This window comes from Anabrus simplex, chromosome 7 (assembly GCF_040414725.1).
Source record: "Anabrus simplex isolate iqAnaSimp1 chromosome 7, ASM4041472v1, whole genome shotgun sequence".
In the NCBI taxonomy this organism is placed as follows: Eukaryota; Metazoa; Arthropoda; class Insecta; order Orthoptera; family Tettigoniidae; genus Anabrus; species Anabrus simplex.
The window spans coordinates 235,048,061-235,069,966 of NC_090271.1; the positions used below are offsets into that span (position 1 = coordinate 235,048,061).

The 21,906-nt window shown below is 38.8% G+C and overlaps 1 protein-coding gene across 1 annotated transcript in view; it reads right to left on the minus strand.

Annotated features, from left to right (window-relative positions):
• Positions 1 to 399: 399 nt before the first annotated feature.
• Positions 400 to 21,906, minus strand: part of LOC136877073 (uncharacterized) — a 93,636-nt gene continuing 72,129 nt past the window's right edge. Inside the window, exons 7-8 of the mRNA XM_067150890.2 lie at positions 20,707 to 20,944; positions 400 to 5,398 (exon numbers count right to left, since the gene is read on the minus strand). Of these exons, the coding sequence (XP_067006991.2) occupies positions 3,026 to 5,398; positions 20,707 to 20,944 (2,611 nt within the window). The 3' untranslated portion in view covers positions 400 to 3,025. The remainder of the gene's footprint in view (positions 5,399 to 20,706; positions 20,945 to 21,906) is intronic.

The following is a 21,906-nucleotide window of genomic DNA, read 5'->3' on the forward strand; positions in this document are numbered from 1 at the left end:
CACATTTTTGCCTGCTTCCTTTCTTGAAAAGGGGAACAATGGTGCCTTTTGTCACATTTTCTTTCCAGATGAAATGAAATGTCGTATGACTTTTAGTGCCAGGATGTGCCAGGACGGGTTCGGCTCGCCAGGTGCAGGTCTTTCTATTTGACTCCTGTAGGCGACCTACGCGTCGTGATGAGGATGAAATGATGAAGACAACACATACACCCAGCCCCCGTATCATTGGAATTAACCAATTAAGGTTAAAATCCCCGACCCGGCCGGGAATCGAACCCAGGGCCCTCTGAACCGAAGGCCAGTGCACTGACCATTCAGCCAACGAGTCATACCTTTCCAGATGATGTTCAGCACTCTGTATAACCACTGAAGACCATGAATCTCAGCAGCTTTTAACATGTCTGTATTCACCTCATCTGTGCTTTGCCCTTGCTCATACTCTTCAGCGCATTTTCCACTTCTGACCAAGACAGTGGTGTGTCACGCACTTCACTCTTTACTAACATTTCTGGCTTTACTTGTCCATGCAGAGTGATGTGCATTAATGGCAATGGTTTCATATGCTGCTATATTAGCCACTAGAGCACAATTTATGCATTAATAAAGTTTCAAACAATTGATAAGAAATATTTTCCTGCAAGTCTGCTTACAGAAGCAGTGTGCACCTGCATTTCGAAAATTAAAGATTATTCATTTTAATGTTATTGGCTTTACATCCCACTAACTCTTTTTATGGTTTTTGGAGATGCTGAGGTGCAGGAATTTAGTTCCACAGGGGTTCTTTTACATGCCAGTAAGTCTACAACATGAGGCTGATGTATTTGAGCACCTTCAAATAGCACCGGACTGAGCCAGGATCAAACCTGCCAAGTTGGGATCGGAAGACCACCACCTCAACCATTTGAGCTACTCAGTCCGGCAAAATAAAACACTCCTTTTGATAGTTCTTGCTTTGATTCATACACCTATCCCTAAAAGACACACATTCTGATAAGTAAACAGCCACAGATATTGCATGTCACTTCAAATGGAGGAGTAGTACAACAAGTAAAAAAATTTAAATACCTTGAACAGAAGATCTTTGCTGCAAAAGTGAAATTACAAGTTACACAGCCATAGTGAAATTGGCAGTTTGTTACAGTCTCGGATATGTCGACACAACATGTACTTAAGTGTAAGGAAATAGCTTGTAAAGACCTAGGTGTGACCAGTTGCAAAATATTGTGGAAAAACCTGGACAATGAACAAAGGTGACAGAAAAAGATGAGAAGCCCTTGAGATGTGGTGCTGGCTACATTTAGAAAACATAAGCTGGGTGCAGAAGATGACCAATGTGGATGACATGAGAGACCTAACAAGAGGTGAAAGCTAAACCATAAAATCCAAAATCAACAAAAGAAGGTCAACATGGCTGGGGGACACATTGCAACATGGCAATACTTGAGGGCAAAATACCTGGAAAACTTTCTCATGGGTGGCCAAGAAACATATTTATAAAGAGACACTTCAGTTGTACTGGTCTAATAAAAGAACAGCCAGGATAGATTCATTTGGAGAAGACTCATCGTAGGGACAAACCAGTTGTAAGACAATACATGAAATGACCTTCATATTTCATAACCTTTAAAATGAAACAGAGTAATGTTTTTCATATCTAATATTTCCATCTGATTTAATGTATAGTTAGTGGTTCCTTCTGCTTCAGAAACATATTTTGTTATTCAATTTTGAAAGTGGAGAAGTTGGCCTCAGACTATGTTGCAACTGAGGTAAGCCATTTTGATATTCAGTTAACTGTCATACATCTCGATGTGATCTGACAAATAATACCATGGCTTACGTCCTTTCATCACATTCTGCCAGCCCAAAATATCACTTTATATCACACTACCACTTATCAGTATGATGATTTAATAAACAAATAAAATAATCATGCATCTTGTCTAAATCAGCAACAAAAAATTTGTTGAAAATTCATAATGTTCAGTCAGAATTGATTTTCTTTCTAACAGATCATCATATATGATGAGTATCAGCAGCATTTGATTTGTAGGTTTATTTTTATTTTTTGCTCTTTTTTAAGTGTATTCATAAATAGGCAATTTACATAGCATTACCAAGTGATAGAAACCACTGTCCAATATTATCACCGGCATGAGACAATGTAATAAATCATTCAAACCATTTGGTATATTTCCACAGTTAAATTCTTGAATTTACTTGAATCCTAAGCAAAACAAATATCAACTCTTACCAAGCTGCACATACCCAGAACTTTTGTCAAAAACTATGTTTAAAAATGGAAATTTTAAAACTTTAAAGAATAGAGTTCCAACTTAAAAAAAACACACACACACAATCAGAAAAAGTAAATTTAAGACTAACTTTTATTACAAATGCATCCTACAATATACTGTCTGGTTTATTCGAATATTTATGCTATGATTTCCTTAATATCACTGCCTTTGCATAACAGATTCCTGAACATGATGAATCGAGGTCCGGCTGTAATTAAATTAACCCGCAGTGTCCCTTCTTGTCTATTAAATCACAGGTCATCTGTGAGGACAAGAATATTTCTCAATTAGAATTTTTTTAGAATGACTAGAGAAAACTGAACTCGCTGAAGTAAGAGTATCTATTTCAAAGATTTAAAAGATGAAATAATTTCTTCTTACTTTATATTTCCAAAAAACATCCACAGAAAAAGTAATTAAAAGAGGACTATATTACAGAACTCACAACTATATTACCAACATAAGTTCATGTTAATGTAATGAACAACGATTAAACTCTTTTGAACTTCAAATTTTGAATTTAGGGGATAGATTAATTATTTTATATTTTCCAAAATCCGTATTTCCACTGAGAAACTGATAAACCTCCATCGAAAAAAAAAAAAAAGAAAAGAAAAGTGTAACATGTATATCACTCTTCAATAATGTGACATATTCTTGACTGAAAGTTGGCAGGTCTGTACACATCTAAATGAGATTGCTGGAGTAATTACAGTATTGTCATTATTTTACACATTGAGATCGGCATTGGTGTGTGAATTGTTATTGAGAGTAGCCTGGTGCCTAAGATATGTGGTGTACATTTGGCGAGCATGGTTCAGTACACGGTTAACATTGTGCTTGCGAACCATCTTGTCAAAGTGCATAGCCATTTCATTATAGTCCATACTGTTTCGAATAATGTAGTCCCGGTGTTGCAACAACACCGTGAGACACAGGAACATGAGGAATGGATTGCCATCACCAAATTTATGAGGTGGAGGTAACTCTGATGTTGAAGGCTGCCTTGCTAAAGGTGGTGGAGGCTGCTTGGTGTTTGTTGCTGGACTTGTGGTAGCAACACTACCACCACGCAGTGCAAGGTTACTGGGTTCTACTATATCTTCGGAAGAGTTTGAAGTTCCACCGAGACACAGTGCTGGTTCCTTGCTCCCTCTGCGTCTAGCAATGCTTAAAGGTTCTGGACTGACTTTGCCAGCAGTCTTGGACGTAACTGGAAGCAACTCTCCTGTATTAGTTTGTACAGGAGTGCGGCGACCCCAGCCTTCCGAACTATCACTGGCATCTTCGGTAGGAGAGCTAGACGCTAGAGACTGGCGACGACAGTGTAAACCACCACTAACAGCACTGCGAAGGAGTCTTATTGGAGTAACAGATTTCACACCCTGTCCTTCATTTTCAAAAATTTCCCCAGCACTGATAGATGAATTGAAGCAACTCTCGCCATCACTGCTACTAATTGTACCATCATACTCCAAGTCTGCTTGTTCATCAGGAGTAGTGGGACATTGGAGAGGATTTTCCCAGACAAAGATCTCTTCACTTCCTCCTACTGTTGGACCAGGACTGTAGTTCTGAGACGACCGACTCAGCTTCAAGTGGACACCTGCTCTGGACTTCTCATCAGTTTCACCCTCATCATTCTGTATAGCCCCTGAATGAGCATTATTTTGATGCTGCCAAGATCTATCAAGTCTCAGCAATAATGCTGATGGCTTACTGAGAGGAGCACTGCATATTTCTGCTACTTCTGTAGTTGTGTCATCACTAGGTAACTCTGATTCCTGCTTAGATAATACACAATCACATTTCTGAACCCCACCACCTGGTTCAATTTTCACTTCAACTGAACGAAATGATTCACTACAGGGAGATTCTAAGTCTTCTGAGTCTTCTAGAGTGAAACTATGCTGGTTAAACTTTGAACCAAACACATGACGATCTAGATTCTCCAATTCTAGTCTTAATTCTCGAGTCATTGACGTTGTCATCGGAAAATATTCAGTCGAGTCATCAGGCGAACTACAATCGCAAGACACTTCATTGTCCTTTTCTTCACATTTCAACTGATTTCCAGTTTTTGAAACACTATCTGTATTTTTAGTCATTTCTTTCTCAACTTTATTTTCACTTGTATTTTGGGAGGGCAATTTCAATGATTCTTCTGTTAATATTATCTGGTGGTTATTTCCATCTTCTGAGAGAGTCTTTTCATCACTATCCTCACTGATAACAGAATTCTCTTTTACTATTGGACAACTCTCTTTCTTTGAACTGAGACTATCAACAAACTTATTCTCCTGCATAATTCGATTTTTATTGAGGGAAGTAAAACTTAAAAATTCATTCAAATTTTTTACTACTCTTTTCTTTCCAGAATTTTGTTGATTATTTTCTCCATTGGCAGAATCAGAAATATCAAGCTTCTCTAAGGAAGAGAAAATTATTTTACTTTTATCAGAGAATTTTTCCTTAAAGTCTTTCAATTGTCCTCTTTTCTCAGCAACTTTTGAAATTAGGTTACCTGCACTCACAGACAAAACTCCACCCTTCAGAGGTGACGATTTGCTGTTGATCTCATTGTTTCGTACAGTTGTTGCATCATTCTCTGGTTCAGACATAGCTTCGTACGGTGAAATAGAACGCGATTCTTGGCTGAGCAACTGGACACTAGTATCATCTAGACTAGCAAAGGGCTTCACTCTGATATGTTGACTTAGAACACTATTATTTGGTCCAATAACAGTCTCGTCCAAACTCTGATTCTGGCGATGCACTGCTCCACTTGAATATCTCATTGAATTTCGAGGAGTACCATTTGCTATCGAGTGGAGGGATGCGGATGAACTTTGTCGCCTCAGAGCACAAACTTTGGTGTAAGCATTTTCACGAGGCGTCTTTACCAGGGGGCTGATAGGTGGTGGTGACTGTCCAGGTGACTGAGAAGAGAACTGTGCTTCAAAGAGAGGAAGGTCCTTGTCAGGTGGCATTGGTGGTAAAGAGCTCCATAATACTTCCAACATGCGTAAAGCATCTTCAAACGCAAACTCTCGTTTCATCTCAAGCAGCAACCAGCGGTAGCAGAACAGCAAGTCATCAGCCTAAAATAGGAAACCAAACATATACAAATGTAGTAATAGCTACTGGAAACTAGGAAGAAGAATATGAGCACAAATGTCAGGTGAATGTGAGTAAAAGGTGCTACAAAAAAAGAGACGAAGACAAACTTTTCTTGTGTTTATCTGGTTTTCTCTTTGTTCTACATAACCCGCATCAAGACTAAAGATCTGTCAAGAAAAGTCTACTCAACGAGTGTGGATGCCTGGATGGACGAGGAGAGATGTCAGTGTTTGAAGGAGTAAAGTTTGCTCTCTCTAGCAATGCTGACCACACTGTTGTATAAAGAAGGATAGAAATAAGAACAGTACAATATAATGGTATAAACACAACAGGCGACTGTCACTCCCATCCGTATTCCAATAGGGGATGACACTCAATGATACACACTTCTATTTATAAATCACTCAAACTTAACACTGTATACTGTATTTGGGAAAGGGTAGTAGCTTATACATTATTTTCAGCAAGAACACTCTAGAGCCACTGTAGCATGATTTGCAGGTAACTTTTCACCTGAAATGAAAAGAAAACGTTGGTCAAATTATTCTTTCAAATTGTACAGCCATTCGTCAATAGCACGAAAGAAATCTTTGCCCATAATTTGTTTGCAGAAGAAATTGAGCCTTTTCTTTAACAATATCTCCATTAATGGGTGCATTCCATCTGAGTTTCCTGAAAGAAACATACACAGAAAGCTTTGTCAGCTCTGGAGTTATTTCTAATCTTCATAATTGCATGTACAGCAGTTTTTACAAAAGTTTAAAATTTGCCCAGTTCTTTTTAATATCATATCCCTATAGACTGATGCATGTTCAACGGTACATAGGTTCACTAAGTAATTCTATTTCTCACTTCGATCCAATTTCTTAAGGGTACCACACTTTACACTCAACGATCATGTTTTGTGCCATCATTTCTCCAAGATCAGCAATGTTCAAACCACAGATGATACTTGGTTGTATATGAAAGCAGAAGGAGAGGAGGGTAATGAGAAGGTGGTAGTTTTTCACGTTGGTTTCAACAGTGTACGGCAAGGAGAAATAGGTATCAACATAGTTAGGGTTGTATAGGAAAAGTTTAAGGGAGGAGATAATGTGCAATAATGTGTAGGATGGATGCTGATCTGAGAGTGATCAGGGATTTAAATGGGTCTATGGAGTGGGTATGTGGGGAAAAAGGGAATGAGATTTTTAGATCCTAATAGGTCGGTACGAGATAGGGATCTGCACTCAGATGGTGTTCACTTGAACCGCAGAGTTACGCATAACTCAGGAGGTTTGTTTAGAAGGGTTACAGGAAGGCACATGGGAAATGGGGTGGGATATAGGGAGTACAGGCAGCTGGAAGTTTCATAAGGATAACAAAGTTGTTAGTGATAAATTGTAGTAATAGGAGTCGAATTATGGCTAAGAATTGATATTATGGATGCGGGAATTTTCTCCCAGATCTGGAGAATTTATTGCAGAGGCAACATAGATTCCAAAGGAGGGGGGAGTATTCATTCTGGTGAAAGAAGAATTTGTAAGCTATGAAATAGTTAAGGATGGCAAACATGAAATTCTAGGTGTAAGGGTCATCTCTAAATATAACAGGCAACTTGATATTCTTGGCATGAACAGATCTGCAAAGGGTGATGCTGACATTAAAAAAAAAAATTTTTTTTACAGTTTACTTTATGTCATGCTTGCTGTTTAAAGGGACCTAACATCTAGGTCATCATCCTGTGCCAATTTGGGCTCATTAGTTGGTAACTAGCACACCTACCAAGATGCATGGCTAGTGCATACGTATAGTGGAGACCACTGTGTAGGCTACTTGGAGCTACAGGCAATGCCAATGCACTGTGGAGACTGTCTCATTTACAAAAATGAATGCTTGCTAAGCCATCAGATGATATAAATATTGATTCCCATAGGGAACCTGAAATATTTGTCCTGAATGAGTAAATTCATAATTCCAACACAAATGGTCCGTTGACACTATAAATTTTCCACCTAACTCATTCTTGGTTGCCAGCGTTTATACTGATTGATTAATGTTTTTGTATTTGTGAAGTAAAAAGGATTTCAGTATTAAAAAAGGAATGATTTCTTCTGATAAGGAGACTGCTAGAAGACCTCTGCCACATGGCGCTGATGTTCCTGTACCTAAAACTCCTACAGACCTTGAGATACTGCATTCTGAATAAAGTTCTACGCAATTTGAGTCACCTGAAGATTCTGATTGGCCAGGCACTGAAGTCACACCGCAACCTTTCACATAAAATGAACTTAATGATTTGATCAGAGATTTAAATCTCCTAAAGGATGCTTTAGAACTTCTGGTTTCAAGGCTAAAAGAGAAGAACCTGCATGTGAACACAAACTGATTTTAAATCCTTTTTTCTTTGAAATGTAAGTGTTGCAAAAGTTAATATGTTTATTATTTTCATTTACTAAACTCTGTCTGCTATAAGGAAAAATAACTATGCATTGTGTATTTCATTTGTTTTTTTTATATTACTTTGGTTGTATAGTTGACGTGTATTGCAAATTTTCATGTTAAAGTATACTGTAAAGATTTATTTTATATGTAGTTTTAAAAAAAAACTAGATGTGATACAGGAAAATGTAAACCATTTCTGTAATTCATACACTTTGAATCCAAAAGGTCCCAACAACATTCTTTTTGTAGGTCTGCATTATCACTCCAAATACAAAGATTTTATTCGTAGGTGAGGTGTTGCTCATTATTAGCACAAATGAGTCAAGAAGCCATTTGATTACCTCCATGTGTGCCACTGCATTTTCTGCCGTGTTAAAAATGACATCAAAATAGATATATGGACCATGCAAGATGGAATTTATGCAAAACGAACTGTGATGCTGAAGTTCACAGGGGGCTGAACTCGGAAAAATAGAGCATGATCACGAAGGCTCTGGAAGAAAAGAACACTGAAATGCTAGGTGGATTGTTTAAAAAAAAAAAAATTATATATACACAACTATCTGCTGAAAGATTAAATTAAGGATGAAGACATCGTTTGCATATAATCACAAGGAAACTATCAAAATATATATATAATATTCTGCAAGGAAGTGAAGAAAGAAGAAAATATAAGCAGTAGAACGTCACATATTTAGTATAAAAGAACAGTGTTCCAGATTAAAATAAGAGAAAAAATTAGCAGGCAAGGCAAGTGGTCAGACAAGGACCAGAATATTGACTATTGATGGAGTAAAAGATTGCCAAGTAAATACAAGACAAGAATTTCAAGAAGGAAGAAAATTAAGGGAAATAGAACGTCAGAAAAATGAAATATTATCATAATTCACTTTGAATTTAAAACAGAATTGATACTCAAGCAGTAGTGAACCTAATATAACATATTTGAAAGCAGTCATATTTACTATCAAATATATAAGAACAACAATTATAGACTCTCGAACTACTGAAGACTTTGATATGAACTCATACATATCATATTTATATTCTGTTAAGCTTAGCGCAAGAAAGAAGGCCGTCAATATGTGCAACTAGATCCGCAGTGGACAGTCTTGGGGATGAGTGTGTCACGGACGATCCAACCAACCTGATGTAGAACGGGAGACCAGCTGATCTACGGATTCTAGCTGGCTGAGCGCAGCAGCCGTAGCTTGGAGGCTACAGATTCATCATAAACCCGAGAATGACAAGCTAAGTTTTCTAAATTATAGTTCTTAATTAAATTGGTGTAGGATAATATTATAATATGATAGCCTAAATTGTGTACCTATAATATTAATGGGATCAGTGAAGAGTAATGTCAAAATCGAGTTCTCATGGTTAAGATATGTTAGGATCGATATACCTCGATTGGAAGAAGTGGAGTGTATATTGAATGTAATGTATTAGCTATGGAGAATTTATTATTGATAACAGGCATGAGTAGAGTTTACTACAGCATAATGACAGCATATGTTGAGTGTAGATGGGTCAAGTAACCTAACGTGTCGTCGGTCATCGTGATAATATGATATAGAAGAGATATGCCGCAAATATGAGTTATTCTTTGTCAATGCAGAAACAGAAAGAAGTATTATGATATACTAGGAGGTTAGATGTCATTGTGGGAAATGAGATTTGATCCAGTGTAGTGAAGATGTTTTCAATTGAATAGAATACGTCGCGGGAAATGTGTTTACGAGTAAAGGTTATGAGATTTAAGAGGAATGGCTACGTTATGATGGTGTTATGAATGAAATAAATGATATGCAGGTTATAACGAAGGAGATAAGGAATCATCGAGACAAATTTATATGAAAAACGCACAGAAGTGATAGAATGAATATGAAGGATACGTATATCTCAGTCTGGATCGCATACAAGAAGCATTGGCATGGAAAGACATCTCACCGTGGGAGTAGAGAAATATAATGAAAGCATAACTAACAGGTAAATGTTAAGTCAAATAAGTCTCACTATATCCATATGTTGAAAATAAAGGTATAATGTTAGGAAAAACCCTTAATAATTATCCATGTTGGTATCGCACAAGCTAATATGTGGTGTATAATGCTGTAATGATCAATTTTGACATCCATAGTTATAATTGGGCTGTCCAATGAATTGCAAGGAGTGAATCAATTTAAGAGGTGAATGTCATTTCATTGAAGGTAGAACTTAGAATCTTAAATGAGAGTTGTGATTAATTAAGAACTAAAATAATTAGAATTTAGTCATAGATAACGATTTCATGAGGTTATATGATGCTATTTAAATGATTAAATGTATTATGGTTAGGCCAGTAGGTGCCAGAATTATGCACGACAGTAGAAAATAGCAAGCTTAGCGAGTCATTCAACGGTAATTAAAATAATTGACAGTGGCAGAAAAAACAATTAGTGGGTGAGAAACAAAGTTAAAAGCTTAAAGACAAAAAAATATGTGTTTCTTTAGAAATGATTTTAATAATTTTCAATATATATATGTGAACCTGTTATGATGAAAGAAAAGAGTTCAATCATCAGTTTGGTGAATGGAAATGCAGAGTTAGCTCATGTCAAGACTGCAAGTGATCATTATTAGAGAATTGAGATGTGCATAAAGACAATCTTATAATATTTATTTGGAATTTTGAAGTATGAAATAAAACATTAATATGATTAAGCTTATTATTATGTTAATAAACTAGTTGGATAAGATTAAATATGTGAAATATATTTATTTATAGGTTGAAATGGTAGGATAGTTTATTGATAAGTATGTGTTGCGGTTCTCGTCTTTCTAAAGCAGGGCGTCTCGGGGTGCATACGCCTGGTGCATGCACTGTGCACGGTGCAAAAGACGACTTCGCTTGGTTGACCAGAGTGCAGACCCACACTCCTCGATTTGGAGCAATAGCACTGTCTTTCTCTTTCCCCATGCCTGTCTCGCTCGCTCCCCGTCTCCCTCTTCCTCACTTGCACCGTAGCGCTCCAAATCCGAGCCGAGTTGAGCTTAGCCGAGTAGCCCAGAGACTAAGCGTTGGTCCGAGCCGAGCGGGACCGGTGCACAGTGCACGGAGCTCTTGCACCTCGATTTGCATGCGTGAGATTTTGGGCGTTTGAGAGGCCCTGTTCTAAAGCGTTAAATTAGGTGCAAAGGAATGGAGACGTCCATCGGAAATGTTGGATCACGAATTATAAGCAATTGCACCACTCTTCGGGATTCACGTTAAGCGAATTTTACAGTAAATATACCCTGAGATCATCTGGGTAATCGGAGAATTTTATTTACGCCGTTATTGGACGCAGTAAGGGCGCACATGTGAAGATTGGCCTTTGTGCCATCGACACATTATTGCATCAGATGTATCAGAAATGTCAATGCTGAAGTTATAACATCGTAGTAACTGAGAATAGCAGATACCTGCCGGCCAAAAGTTTCCAGACAAAACATATGTACCGCATGAATATGTTTAATGGTTGTTTAATGACAGATTATATAACTGTAACCAAGTTTTGAAGGTTTCCGGGCAATGGCGACAAATTTATGTTCGACGTTCAGCATAGGAATAAATGCATCCTGAGTGAATAATACCTACAGTGAAACAGGGAGGGGGCTCTGCGATGGTTTGGGGTTGTTTCACATTCAGTGGAGTTGGTACACTGCACTGAATTCAAGGAATACTGGACAAAAACGGCTACCATTCTATCCTATCTCGTTATGCTCTTCCGTCTGGACAGCAACTTATTGGACGTGGGTTTGTCTTCCAACAAGACAATGACCCCCGAACACATATCTCACTATTGCATGAATTATCTGCAAAACAAACGAAACTCTGGAGGATTGTTTTTAACGGCATGGCCCCCAATCTCCGGACTTAAATCCAATTGAGCTGCTGTGGGAGGACTTGAATTGGCAAGTCCAAAAAGAGTGGCCTTCATCGGAAAAGCTGGGGAACAACTTGCAGAATGCCTGGCAAAGTATACATGCATGAGTGTTAGAAAAACTTGTTCTGAGAATGCCAAGAATAGTTAGAAGTGTTCTTGCAGCAAAGGGGGGTTTCTTTGATGAGAAGAGAGTTTGATGTGTTCTGGTGATCTGTGGGAGTAAATGTGTACATATTGTCTATTTCTTGCTCAGATGTAATGTGAAAACTAAAATTTCTGGTAAAATATTAGTTTTAGAATATTTATTTGTCAGTTCCTTGCATAGGTATGTTGTTTGCTTTTAATCTCAGTCCATTCTTTAACAGTTCAATGCTTGTCCAGAAACTTTTGGCTGGCAGTGTAGCAGAGTGGGTTAACTTCGGGATTTGGAACACTTTTTGCAAGTCCATAGTGATGTTGCTTTCCTCTAAAAGATGTAGACGCACTTGCTTTAACAAAGGCATTAGCGTTTGCATTATTTACTTCCATATCCATTGTTACAAACAGAACAGAACAGAAATGACGCATGAAGCAACAGAAATGGCACAATAACTTCTAGCGGAAACTTAGCTCCATTAGCAATGTAAGAGATGGTGGAACATACACCCAGTGCTATCTTCTGCCAGCTGAAGGAGGCACTTAAACTCAGTAACTTGGCACATAACTTGGTTAGCCAGGTATAAGTAATTTTCTTACATATTGGCACTTAGCTCCATTAGCTTTTCCACACTATATTTAGTGTGTATGTAGGTTCAGCCATGAAATGAATTTTTTAAACAGTAATTTACTTCAAAAATTAAGTTCCCAGAAAGCAACTATAATTTAATTTCACCAATTGCAAATATTATATCAAAATCTTTAGCCCTTTTCAGCTGTAAAATTATCAGTGATCTGCCCTAGAGCTGCAGTGGGCTCATCAGTTATTTATTTACTTTTATATGTATATATATATATATACACACTGACTGACAGAGCAAATGCAACACCAAGAAGGAGTGGTTCGAAAGGGATGAAAGTTGGGGAAAAAACAGAGACGGCACGGACGAATAATTGATGTTTATTTCAAACCGATATGCAGGTTACACAATGCGCACGGCATCGACTCAGTAGGATGTAGCACCACCGCGAGCGACGATGCACGCAGAAACACGTCGAGGTACAGAGTCAATAAGAGTGCGGATGGTGTCCTGAGGGATGGTTCTCCATTCTCTGTCAACCATTTGCCACAGTTGGTCGTCCGTACGAGGCTGGGGCAGAGTTTGCAAACGGTGTCCAATGAGATCCCACACGTGTTTGATTGGTGAGAGATCCGGAGAGTACGCTGGCCACGGAAGCATCTGTACACCTCGTAGAGCCTGTTGGGAGATGTGAGCAGTGTGTGGGCGGGCATTATCCTGCTGAAACAGAGCATTGGGCAGCCCCTGAAGGTACGGGAGTGCCACCGGCCGCAGCACATGCTGCACGTAGCGGTGGGCATTTAACGTGCCTTGAATACGCACTAGAGGTGACGTGGAATCATACGCAATAGCGCCCCAAACCATGATGCCGCGTTGTCTAGCGGTAGGGCGCTCCACAGTTACTGCCGGATTTGACCTTTCTCCACGCCGACGCCACACTCGTCTGCGGTGACTATCACTGACAGAACAGAAGCGTGACTCATCGGAGAACACGACGTTCCGCCATTCCCTAATCCAAGTCGCTCTAGCCCGGCACCATGCCAGGCGTGCACGTCTATGCTGTGGAGTCAATGGTAGTCTTCTGAGCGGACGCCGGGAGTGCAGGCCTCCTTCAACCAATCGACGGGAAATTGTTCTGGTCGATATTGGAACAGCCAGGGTGTCTTGCACATGCTGAAGAATGGCGGTTTACGTGGCGTGCGGGGCTGCCACCGCTTAGCGGCGGATGCGCCGATCCTCGCGTGCTGACGTCACTCGGGCTGCGCCTGGACCCCTCGCACGTGCCACATGTCCCTGCGCCAACCATCTTCGCCACAGGCGCTGCACCGTGGACACATCCCTATGGGTATCGGCTGCAATTTGACGAAGCGACCAACCTGCCCTTCTCAGCCCGATCACCATACCCCTCGTAAAGTCGTCTGCCTGCTGGAAATGCCTCCGTTGACGGCGGCCTGGCATTCTTAGCTATACACGTGTCCTGTGGCACACGACAACACGTTCTACAATGACTGTCGGCTGAGAAATCACGGTACGAAGTGGGCCATTCGCCAACGCCGTGTCCCATTTATCGTTCGCTACGTGCGCAGCACAGCGGCGCATTTCACATCATGAGCATACCTCAGTGACGTCAGTCTACCCTGCAATTGCCATAAAGTTCTGACCACTCCTTCTTGGTGTTGCATTTGCTCTGTCAGTCAGTGTATATATGTATGTATAAAGCCTGAGTCCCAAACAGCGTTTATCTCAGGGGTGTTACGGTTGAAATCTAACACAAATAATAAACAACAACAAAAAATATGAAGGTAAGGAATCTCCAATTAAATACGTGGGCGCCATCTAATTAGTACTACAGGGTTGAACGGGGCACTCAAATTATTAACTTTAAAGCTCATCATAAAAACAAACAAAAATACATTAAAACAGATCAAAGGGAAAAGTTGGAGGCTCCGTCCTAGGAAAAGGGATGGATATTTTAAACGGTCACCAAGGGTTACTATTATACAAGAACAGGAACTCGGATCTGTTTTCTTGCAAATGCTTAAGGAGCATTTTATTTAAAGATAACTGGAACATACACAAAATTTGTTAATCCATATTTGCTCCTTATTTGGCAAATCATTCCTCAAAATTTACATAAATAGTTTTGACACTGTAGATCCTTATTTTCTTATTATTTTGGCAAATCATTCTTGAAATGTTACATAAATAAATTTGATACTGTAGACCACCCATCCACACAAAACCAACCCTAATCTACTCTACTAAATTACACAAGAATAAAAGGAGTGCTTGATACAATTATTTACATATACATTTATTTGTCCCTTTATCTATCTGAATTATATGAACCGTGATGCGACTTGTGTGATGTTCAAGTTACTATATTAAATGATATGATTTACCCCTGCTAACACTAACAAATCTACATAAATAAATTGGGATTGCTAGTCATCTCTGCCCGTTGTTTGCTATGCCAGACGAAGAGCCTCATGGCCCTTTCCGGCTTAGCCCTGCATCCTAGTGGCTTTCATGTCAGCCTGAAGTAGTAATCCAGAGCGCTTTGGAAATTTACACATTTTTTTCACTTATTAAATATTTAACATTTTGACAATTTACACTCAGAGCTATTTTAAATAACAATTTACACTTCTGGCCTTCTATCTGACCCGCTTAATTTACATATTTATTCTTCGTTCCTACAGGCACTTTAGGAACCGGTGATATATCGCGATCATCTTATCAGCCCGTCGCGCACTCGTTTTCTGAACGCGTCACTTCCGTAATGTCAACATCCGCAAGACCAACCAGGTATCTCCCCTATCTGAAAGACTACAGGCGAAAATTCATGGTTCCAGAATCGTCTTTCCTCGCTCCTAACACAACCAATTTTACTTTCACAGAGTGTTTTACACGTACTGACGTAGTGACAGTTCTAATAACTTTTACACAGTGTTTTACGTGTACTGATGTAGTGACGGTTCTAATAACTTTCACAGAGTGTTTTACATGTACTGACACCGAGGTCGCTTGACCAAAATTTTACAAGTGTTATGGTTACACATATTTGAACGTAGTAACTGCTCGACGAACTTTTACCAAGTGTCTTTACACGTACTGGATCACTAACCTAAAAGACCGCAGTGACCGCTCTAACAAACTTTTACAAGTGTGTCTTATCAGTTGCCTGAACTGGTATTTATGTGAGTTTCATTCCCTCTCCGAGTTCACGAGAGGTCATGTTAGAGTGAGCAGTTCCAATTTCCCCATTTGACTATATGCAGACCTGCTGGTGGCTTGAACTTGGGGTCAACTAATGTGATTATATGATTCTTGCCTCAATGTCAAATCTCAACTCATTTTAATCGCTGGTAATTATAATACTTATGATTTTTGCTTCTGTATATTTGGTGGGCACATCTGCAAATAGTGTCACTAATTTCTAAGAATTATGACAGTAAATCTTCATTAATTAATTTTTAATATCGGGTCATGTTTCTAAAATTTTCCTGATTATGAATCTGTATTCAGTTTTCCTTTATAAATTTAATCCGCAAAGTTACTTTTTATATCGCTTCCTATAATACAATGTTGGCTTGACTGTTTCTCCCCGGGGAATTTTACTATTGATCCATAGCTAAGCGGGAGTTTGAAATCTCATCTAATTCTCATTTCTACCAACTGCAAGCTTCAAACCCGTCTCCAGCCTTGGATTTTCCATGACGTCATTTCCAAGAATCTTGCATGACGTGCTCCCTTCATTCACTAGATCGGCTAGCCCTGGGCAACGTATTTCCCGGTTGGGTTTGGAAATAGCCCTTCCGTTCTCTTTCCAACTTGGCAATAGTTCTTGGAATACTAATTTTGCTGGCCATTGTGTTTCCTTCTGAGATCGTAATCCTCGTGGAGACAGAAGTCTGTGTGGCTGTCGCAATACCTTACCAACTGCCCGGTAGGCCCACAATGTACAAATGTAAGACATTCTTGCTTAGCGAATATGAAATATGTTCCTTAATAAATAATTCTATTTGAATGACGCAGCTGACACCCCACTAGGGTACAATATATTTGGGTGTAATTTAAATATATCAATACAGTATTTGATATTATCAATAATGTTTGGAATACTGTGGTAAAATGTTCTCCGTCTTTTCAATAAGCTTCATGCATAAATGTTTTGTTTGGAACAGCATCCCTTATTGTATGTTGTTGTATGTTTCCCCTTAGTCCCGTTTCTTGATATGGGGGTCACAGATGACACGAGATGAATTTGTGTGGCATGTTTTTTATGGCTGGATGCCATTTCTGACACCAACCTCAGTTGACGACCTGATGAAGATGAAATGAATGATGGTGAATAAAATTGGATAAGGAGGTGGAACGAATCAGCTGTGGCCTATGAACAGGAATTTTCCAAGCATTTGCTTGAAAGTAAAAATGGGAAACCATAGAAAACCACTCAGAACAGTCAATGGTGAAGTTCGAACTCACCCGAATGCTGAGATTGGCTCCATAGCCATAGGGTGTTAACATGCGCGCGTCCTTTATTGCATGTAGTATTTAATTCACTTTGTATATCATACTTCTATACAGTCTACCTTCCCAGATCTGCAGAGTGTGTATGGGCCAGATCAAGTTTGTTACTTTCACTGACCTATCCCAATCTCATACTTGGCTTTGATGATATGAGTGAAACTCTTTATGCAGCCAGTCGCTGTGGAAGTGTTCTTCATAGGGTCGTTAGTTGGTGCATGCATTTCAGTGTTCCTAGCTCAGCGAGGAAAGTAACGGGAAACAACCTCACTCATTTCCCTAGTACTTCTCTTCAGTGACACCTAGGCTACTTACAATAGCTGATGTTAGATCTGTCAAGGTTCAAACCAGCCTTGGGCTGAGAACTTGACATACATAAGATCAATGCTACAAGGGTTAATTTCTGAGCAGAACTGTTAGTGTAGCAAAGTGAATTTTCTAGAATTATTACTGCAGTGCTCTCATTTTAGAGGAAAGTTCGGATCATTTTGCCGCTGGCCACCTTCTGGCTCTCTCAACTGCATCGTGGGAAGTCGGGTGACAGGTGACAAAACAAGGAAGCTAGAGTATGACAGAACGCGGTTAACATTTTCCCTCGGGGAACATATTTCACTACTACCAACAAATCAAGACATTTCATAACTAAGAATAAAATAACCCTACAAATTTAAATATTATTAAAACTACTGTAACTTACATGCATACAGGTTTAGTAAAAACTATTTATTTCAGATACTTTGAAAACTACCTCCTCATGCAGTAAGATATGCCCCACATCATTTAAACAATTGATTATGATGCTTGGTGTTTAAAGAGGCCTAACATCTAGGTCATCGGCCCCTAATGGTACGAAATGAGACGAAATGTAATGACAAATTAAAAGTCCAAAATTCTCCACTGACCAGAATTCAAAATGTGAGGAAGAAGAATGAATGGATGGATATGAATTTAAAACGATCAGTGGATCCGACCTGCAATGCCTCACATTCACAGAAACTGATGTAAAACAATAGTATTACTGACAAAGGGACTGCTTCTATAGCATAATACTGAATCAATGATACTTGTAGTCTAAAGGAGTCCAAAATCCAAGTCATCGGCCCCACATAATGGTACTTATCGCTAGGAAAGTAGAACCATGGTATTTGTCATGTTGCAGTATTAATCAAAAGTAGCGTAGACTGGCGGTATTCCACACAGTATGGTACTACTTACAGGTAATGAAATTCGCACATGTAATACAGACCTATGGCGTTTCACACATTGCAGCACCATTTACAGGCAATGCAAACCTATGGTGTTCAGCACATGCATGTACTAACCACAGGGACTCGCACTATCCCGTGGTGTTCCTCATATAGTGGGTACTAATCATAGGCAAGCTAGAACCATGGTGTCGCTCCGACAGTGGTACTAATCACAGGTACTGTATAAGCCGGCAACGCACTCTGTTGCTACTAATCACAAACCTATTTTGTACCTAACATAATGGTACTACGCGCAAGTAAAAGCGACCCATGGTGTTCCCCGTGTGGTGGTACAACAGTAATCACAAGTAGTTTCATGGTTCTAATACAACCATCCCTTGGTCGCCCCTTTTAGTCACCTCTTCCAACAGGCAGGGGATACTGTGGGTGTAATGTATAGGCAAGAAAATACGGAAAATGAAACTTATAAATAATACTGTGGGTGTATTCTTTGTCTGCGTCCCCCACCCACAGAGGGTTGTGTGTTTGGTCTACGAGAGGTATTTTATTTCCCTCAAGTACGCCGGCAAGCTGGTTAGGACCCCTCTATCCGCCACCTGGGACGCGTCACGTGGGAGTATCACCTCTCCCCCTGCTACGCTAGCATAGTAGGTTTGTGGATTTAAACAATTTATTTGCCACTTTCTGTAATTCTGCTTTGGTAATAGAGTGTATTGCATGTGTTATTTAGGCTTTCAGTTCTTCTACAGTGCGGATATTATTTCAGTAAACTTTGCCCTTTGGAGTTCTCCATAGATGATAATCACAGTAAGTTAGGTCGGCTGATGTAGGGGGCTGATCAACATATACTAATTATCTGGTCATCAAAAACTGGATGGAAAGTGTCTATAGAATTAAGAGCAATATGGGGTGTAGCACCATACTGTTGAAAATGTCCATAATTCTCTTCTTCCTTTATCAGTTCATTAAAAATGGATACAAAAATGTTCTCACGTACACACCTGAATTCACATGGTTATAAAAAATATAGGCACTGTTCATTTAATGCACACCATACTCCTATTTTAATGGGATGCAATGGGACTTCCTGAGTAATATGCAGGTTCTTAGTACTCCACAATCGCACATTTTGAGATGGAAACATGCCTCATCAAACATAAGCGGTGGATCCAAATTTCCATTGTAAACACTTTCATGAATTTGATTTGAGTGAACGTTTTGTTGAAAAGAAACTGAATTGGGTATTTATACCAGCATATTCACCATACTTTGCTGGTTTTTGGGAAGCAGGTGTTAGGTCTACCAAATGTCATTTTAAGTGCATTACTGGTAATGCATTCATGACTTTTGAAGAATTTTATAGTTTGCTAATACAAACTGAAGACATTCTTAACTCCTGGCCGCTATCCCCAATGTCCTCACATTCACTTGAACTTCATCCACTGATACTGGCCCTTCTTCTCACTGGAACATCACTTAAGTCGGTTCTTGATCCAGATGTTACATCCCTATCAGAATCATCCTTGTCGTAATATTAATGGATCCAGTAGATTCAACAACACCTTTGGACACACTGGTCAAAGGAGTACATAACATAGGTACAAGGCTGCACAAAAAGGAAAACAAAGCAAAATGTCATTCAAATGGGTATACCAGTTATGATCAAGAAGGTCAACCTGCTACCAATGAAACAGAATCTGAAACGTGTCACCGAGCTGCATCCTAGACAGATTCCATTGTATATGTGGTTTCATTGAGAACTTCAAAAGCAACAATTCGTTGAGCTGTGTCCACTTCCAATAGACACTCTTGACTCAACCATTAATCAGGAAAACACTTGAACTGTACAAATTTGTAAATAATTCATTAAGGGTGTTCATTTATGTTGAAAAGTGATTATTTCAAGGTGGGGAATATGTTCATTATGATGTGTACAGTACAGTAACTTTATATGTTTTATTCATCATTTGTTCATTGTTTAGTGATTTTAACTTTCCATCATGTGCCAAGCATATGCAGGGCTGTAAATTGCTCTTGTTGTGTGTTCATATTGTATCCTCTTTGTGTACACTATCATGTATCAAGATGTTAACATGTGCACAGTCAATCAAGTGCTCACTGAATTTACATTTAGTAAAATGAGTAGTATCATCAACTTTATGTAATACACAGTCCAACAATAACCACATCATCACAGAGGATTTTTCAGCAGTAGAGACCATTATTTGAACAACAGGATGTCATGTATTTTTACTGACCTGTTTGCAAGAAAGAAAAAAAAAAAAAAAAAAAACTTCTAAAAATGTAACGAAATGAAGAGACAAAATTTTCAAAGAACTGATAGTATAAAAGAGCAGGATTTTACAACACATGATTATTACTCTATGCTTACTTAGACATCTCTAAGTAAATAATTATATCAATAAAACAAGGCATAAGATACTTATAAGAAGCAAGCATACAACATACATATTTTGCTCCATATAAAATACTAAAATCATACCTGATGACTCTTGAGGTACGAAAAAAATTCTGGGTCATAATACATGATGCCTTCAGCAAGATGCTGGAATTTTAGTGTCATCGTTACACCATCCAGCATAAAGTTCGACTTCAGTCGTCTCATGAGCGCACAGAAACAAATATACGCATGAGCTTCATCTCCCATGGTTACAAGCAGTGGAGATGCCAAGTCACTCATACCTTGACAGTAACTTACAGTTGGATGGTTCAAGGCATACCTGTAGAGCAAAATACGACCATAAAAAAAATACTGTATATCTAGTCACCACAAATCTCAAGCACACTTCAAAAATATAAAGACTAAAAAGCAGCACAAGCAAATTATACAGTAAGTATGTTCATGTAACTACTGCTGAGGAAATGATTTTGGATACCCTTTTATAATTCTTACAATAAAGTGCATATTTTACTTGTAATAGTGTCACTGTACTACCATTAGTTAACTTTCGGCCATCAGTTGACAATATTGTGTCTTATTTTGAGACATGGTGATCAACAGCCTTGCATGTTCATCAATGGTAGGAAGCTAGAAGAGGAGAGAAACATAAAGAAACAGTCATCATCATCATCATCCTAAACTAGAAACAGTCATCATCATCATCATCCTAAACTATCTCCAGTTTCCCGTGTGTGGTATATGAGCCTCCTCCATCTCATCCTGTCATTGTACCATTCTTCCTCCACCAACGTGTCCCAATCATGATGTCGTAGGTACGACATCATAATTGGTGTAAAACCTTCAATTATTATGTTTAATATATTTTAATTATAGTTTATATAAGGCCAAATGATCTTTTATTAAAGGATAAATATGATTAATATATGATTTCCCTGTAAATATGTAGTATAAATACGTACAATCTCAAATACATATTGTTTAACCTCAAAATCTAGAGAGTCGAAAGCGGTAGAAAATTCCCTAATGTTCGTATGTTAGACTTATTGTACTATAATTGGCATATATGAAGGGTTCTGGAAACTTACTGTAAGGTGTTATTATCCAGATACATGTAGAGACATTACAAATGTTGTAGATATTTCCATGTACATTTTTAAATATTGAAGGAACGTTCGAGTACCCATTCGACTAGCTGGTCGATCGATGTTTCGAGTGTGTTTCATTAGAGTGTTGTAAGAACTCTTCCAGAAGTCGATCATTCTAGATGGTTGCTTGAGTAGT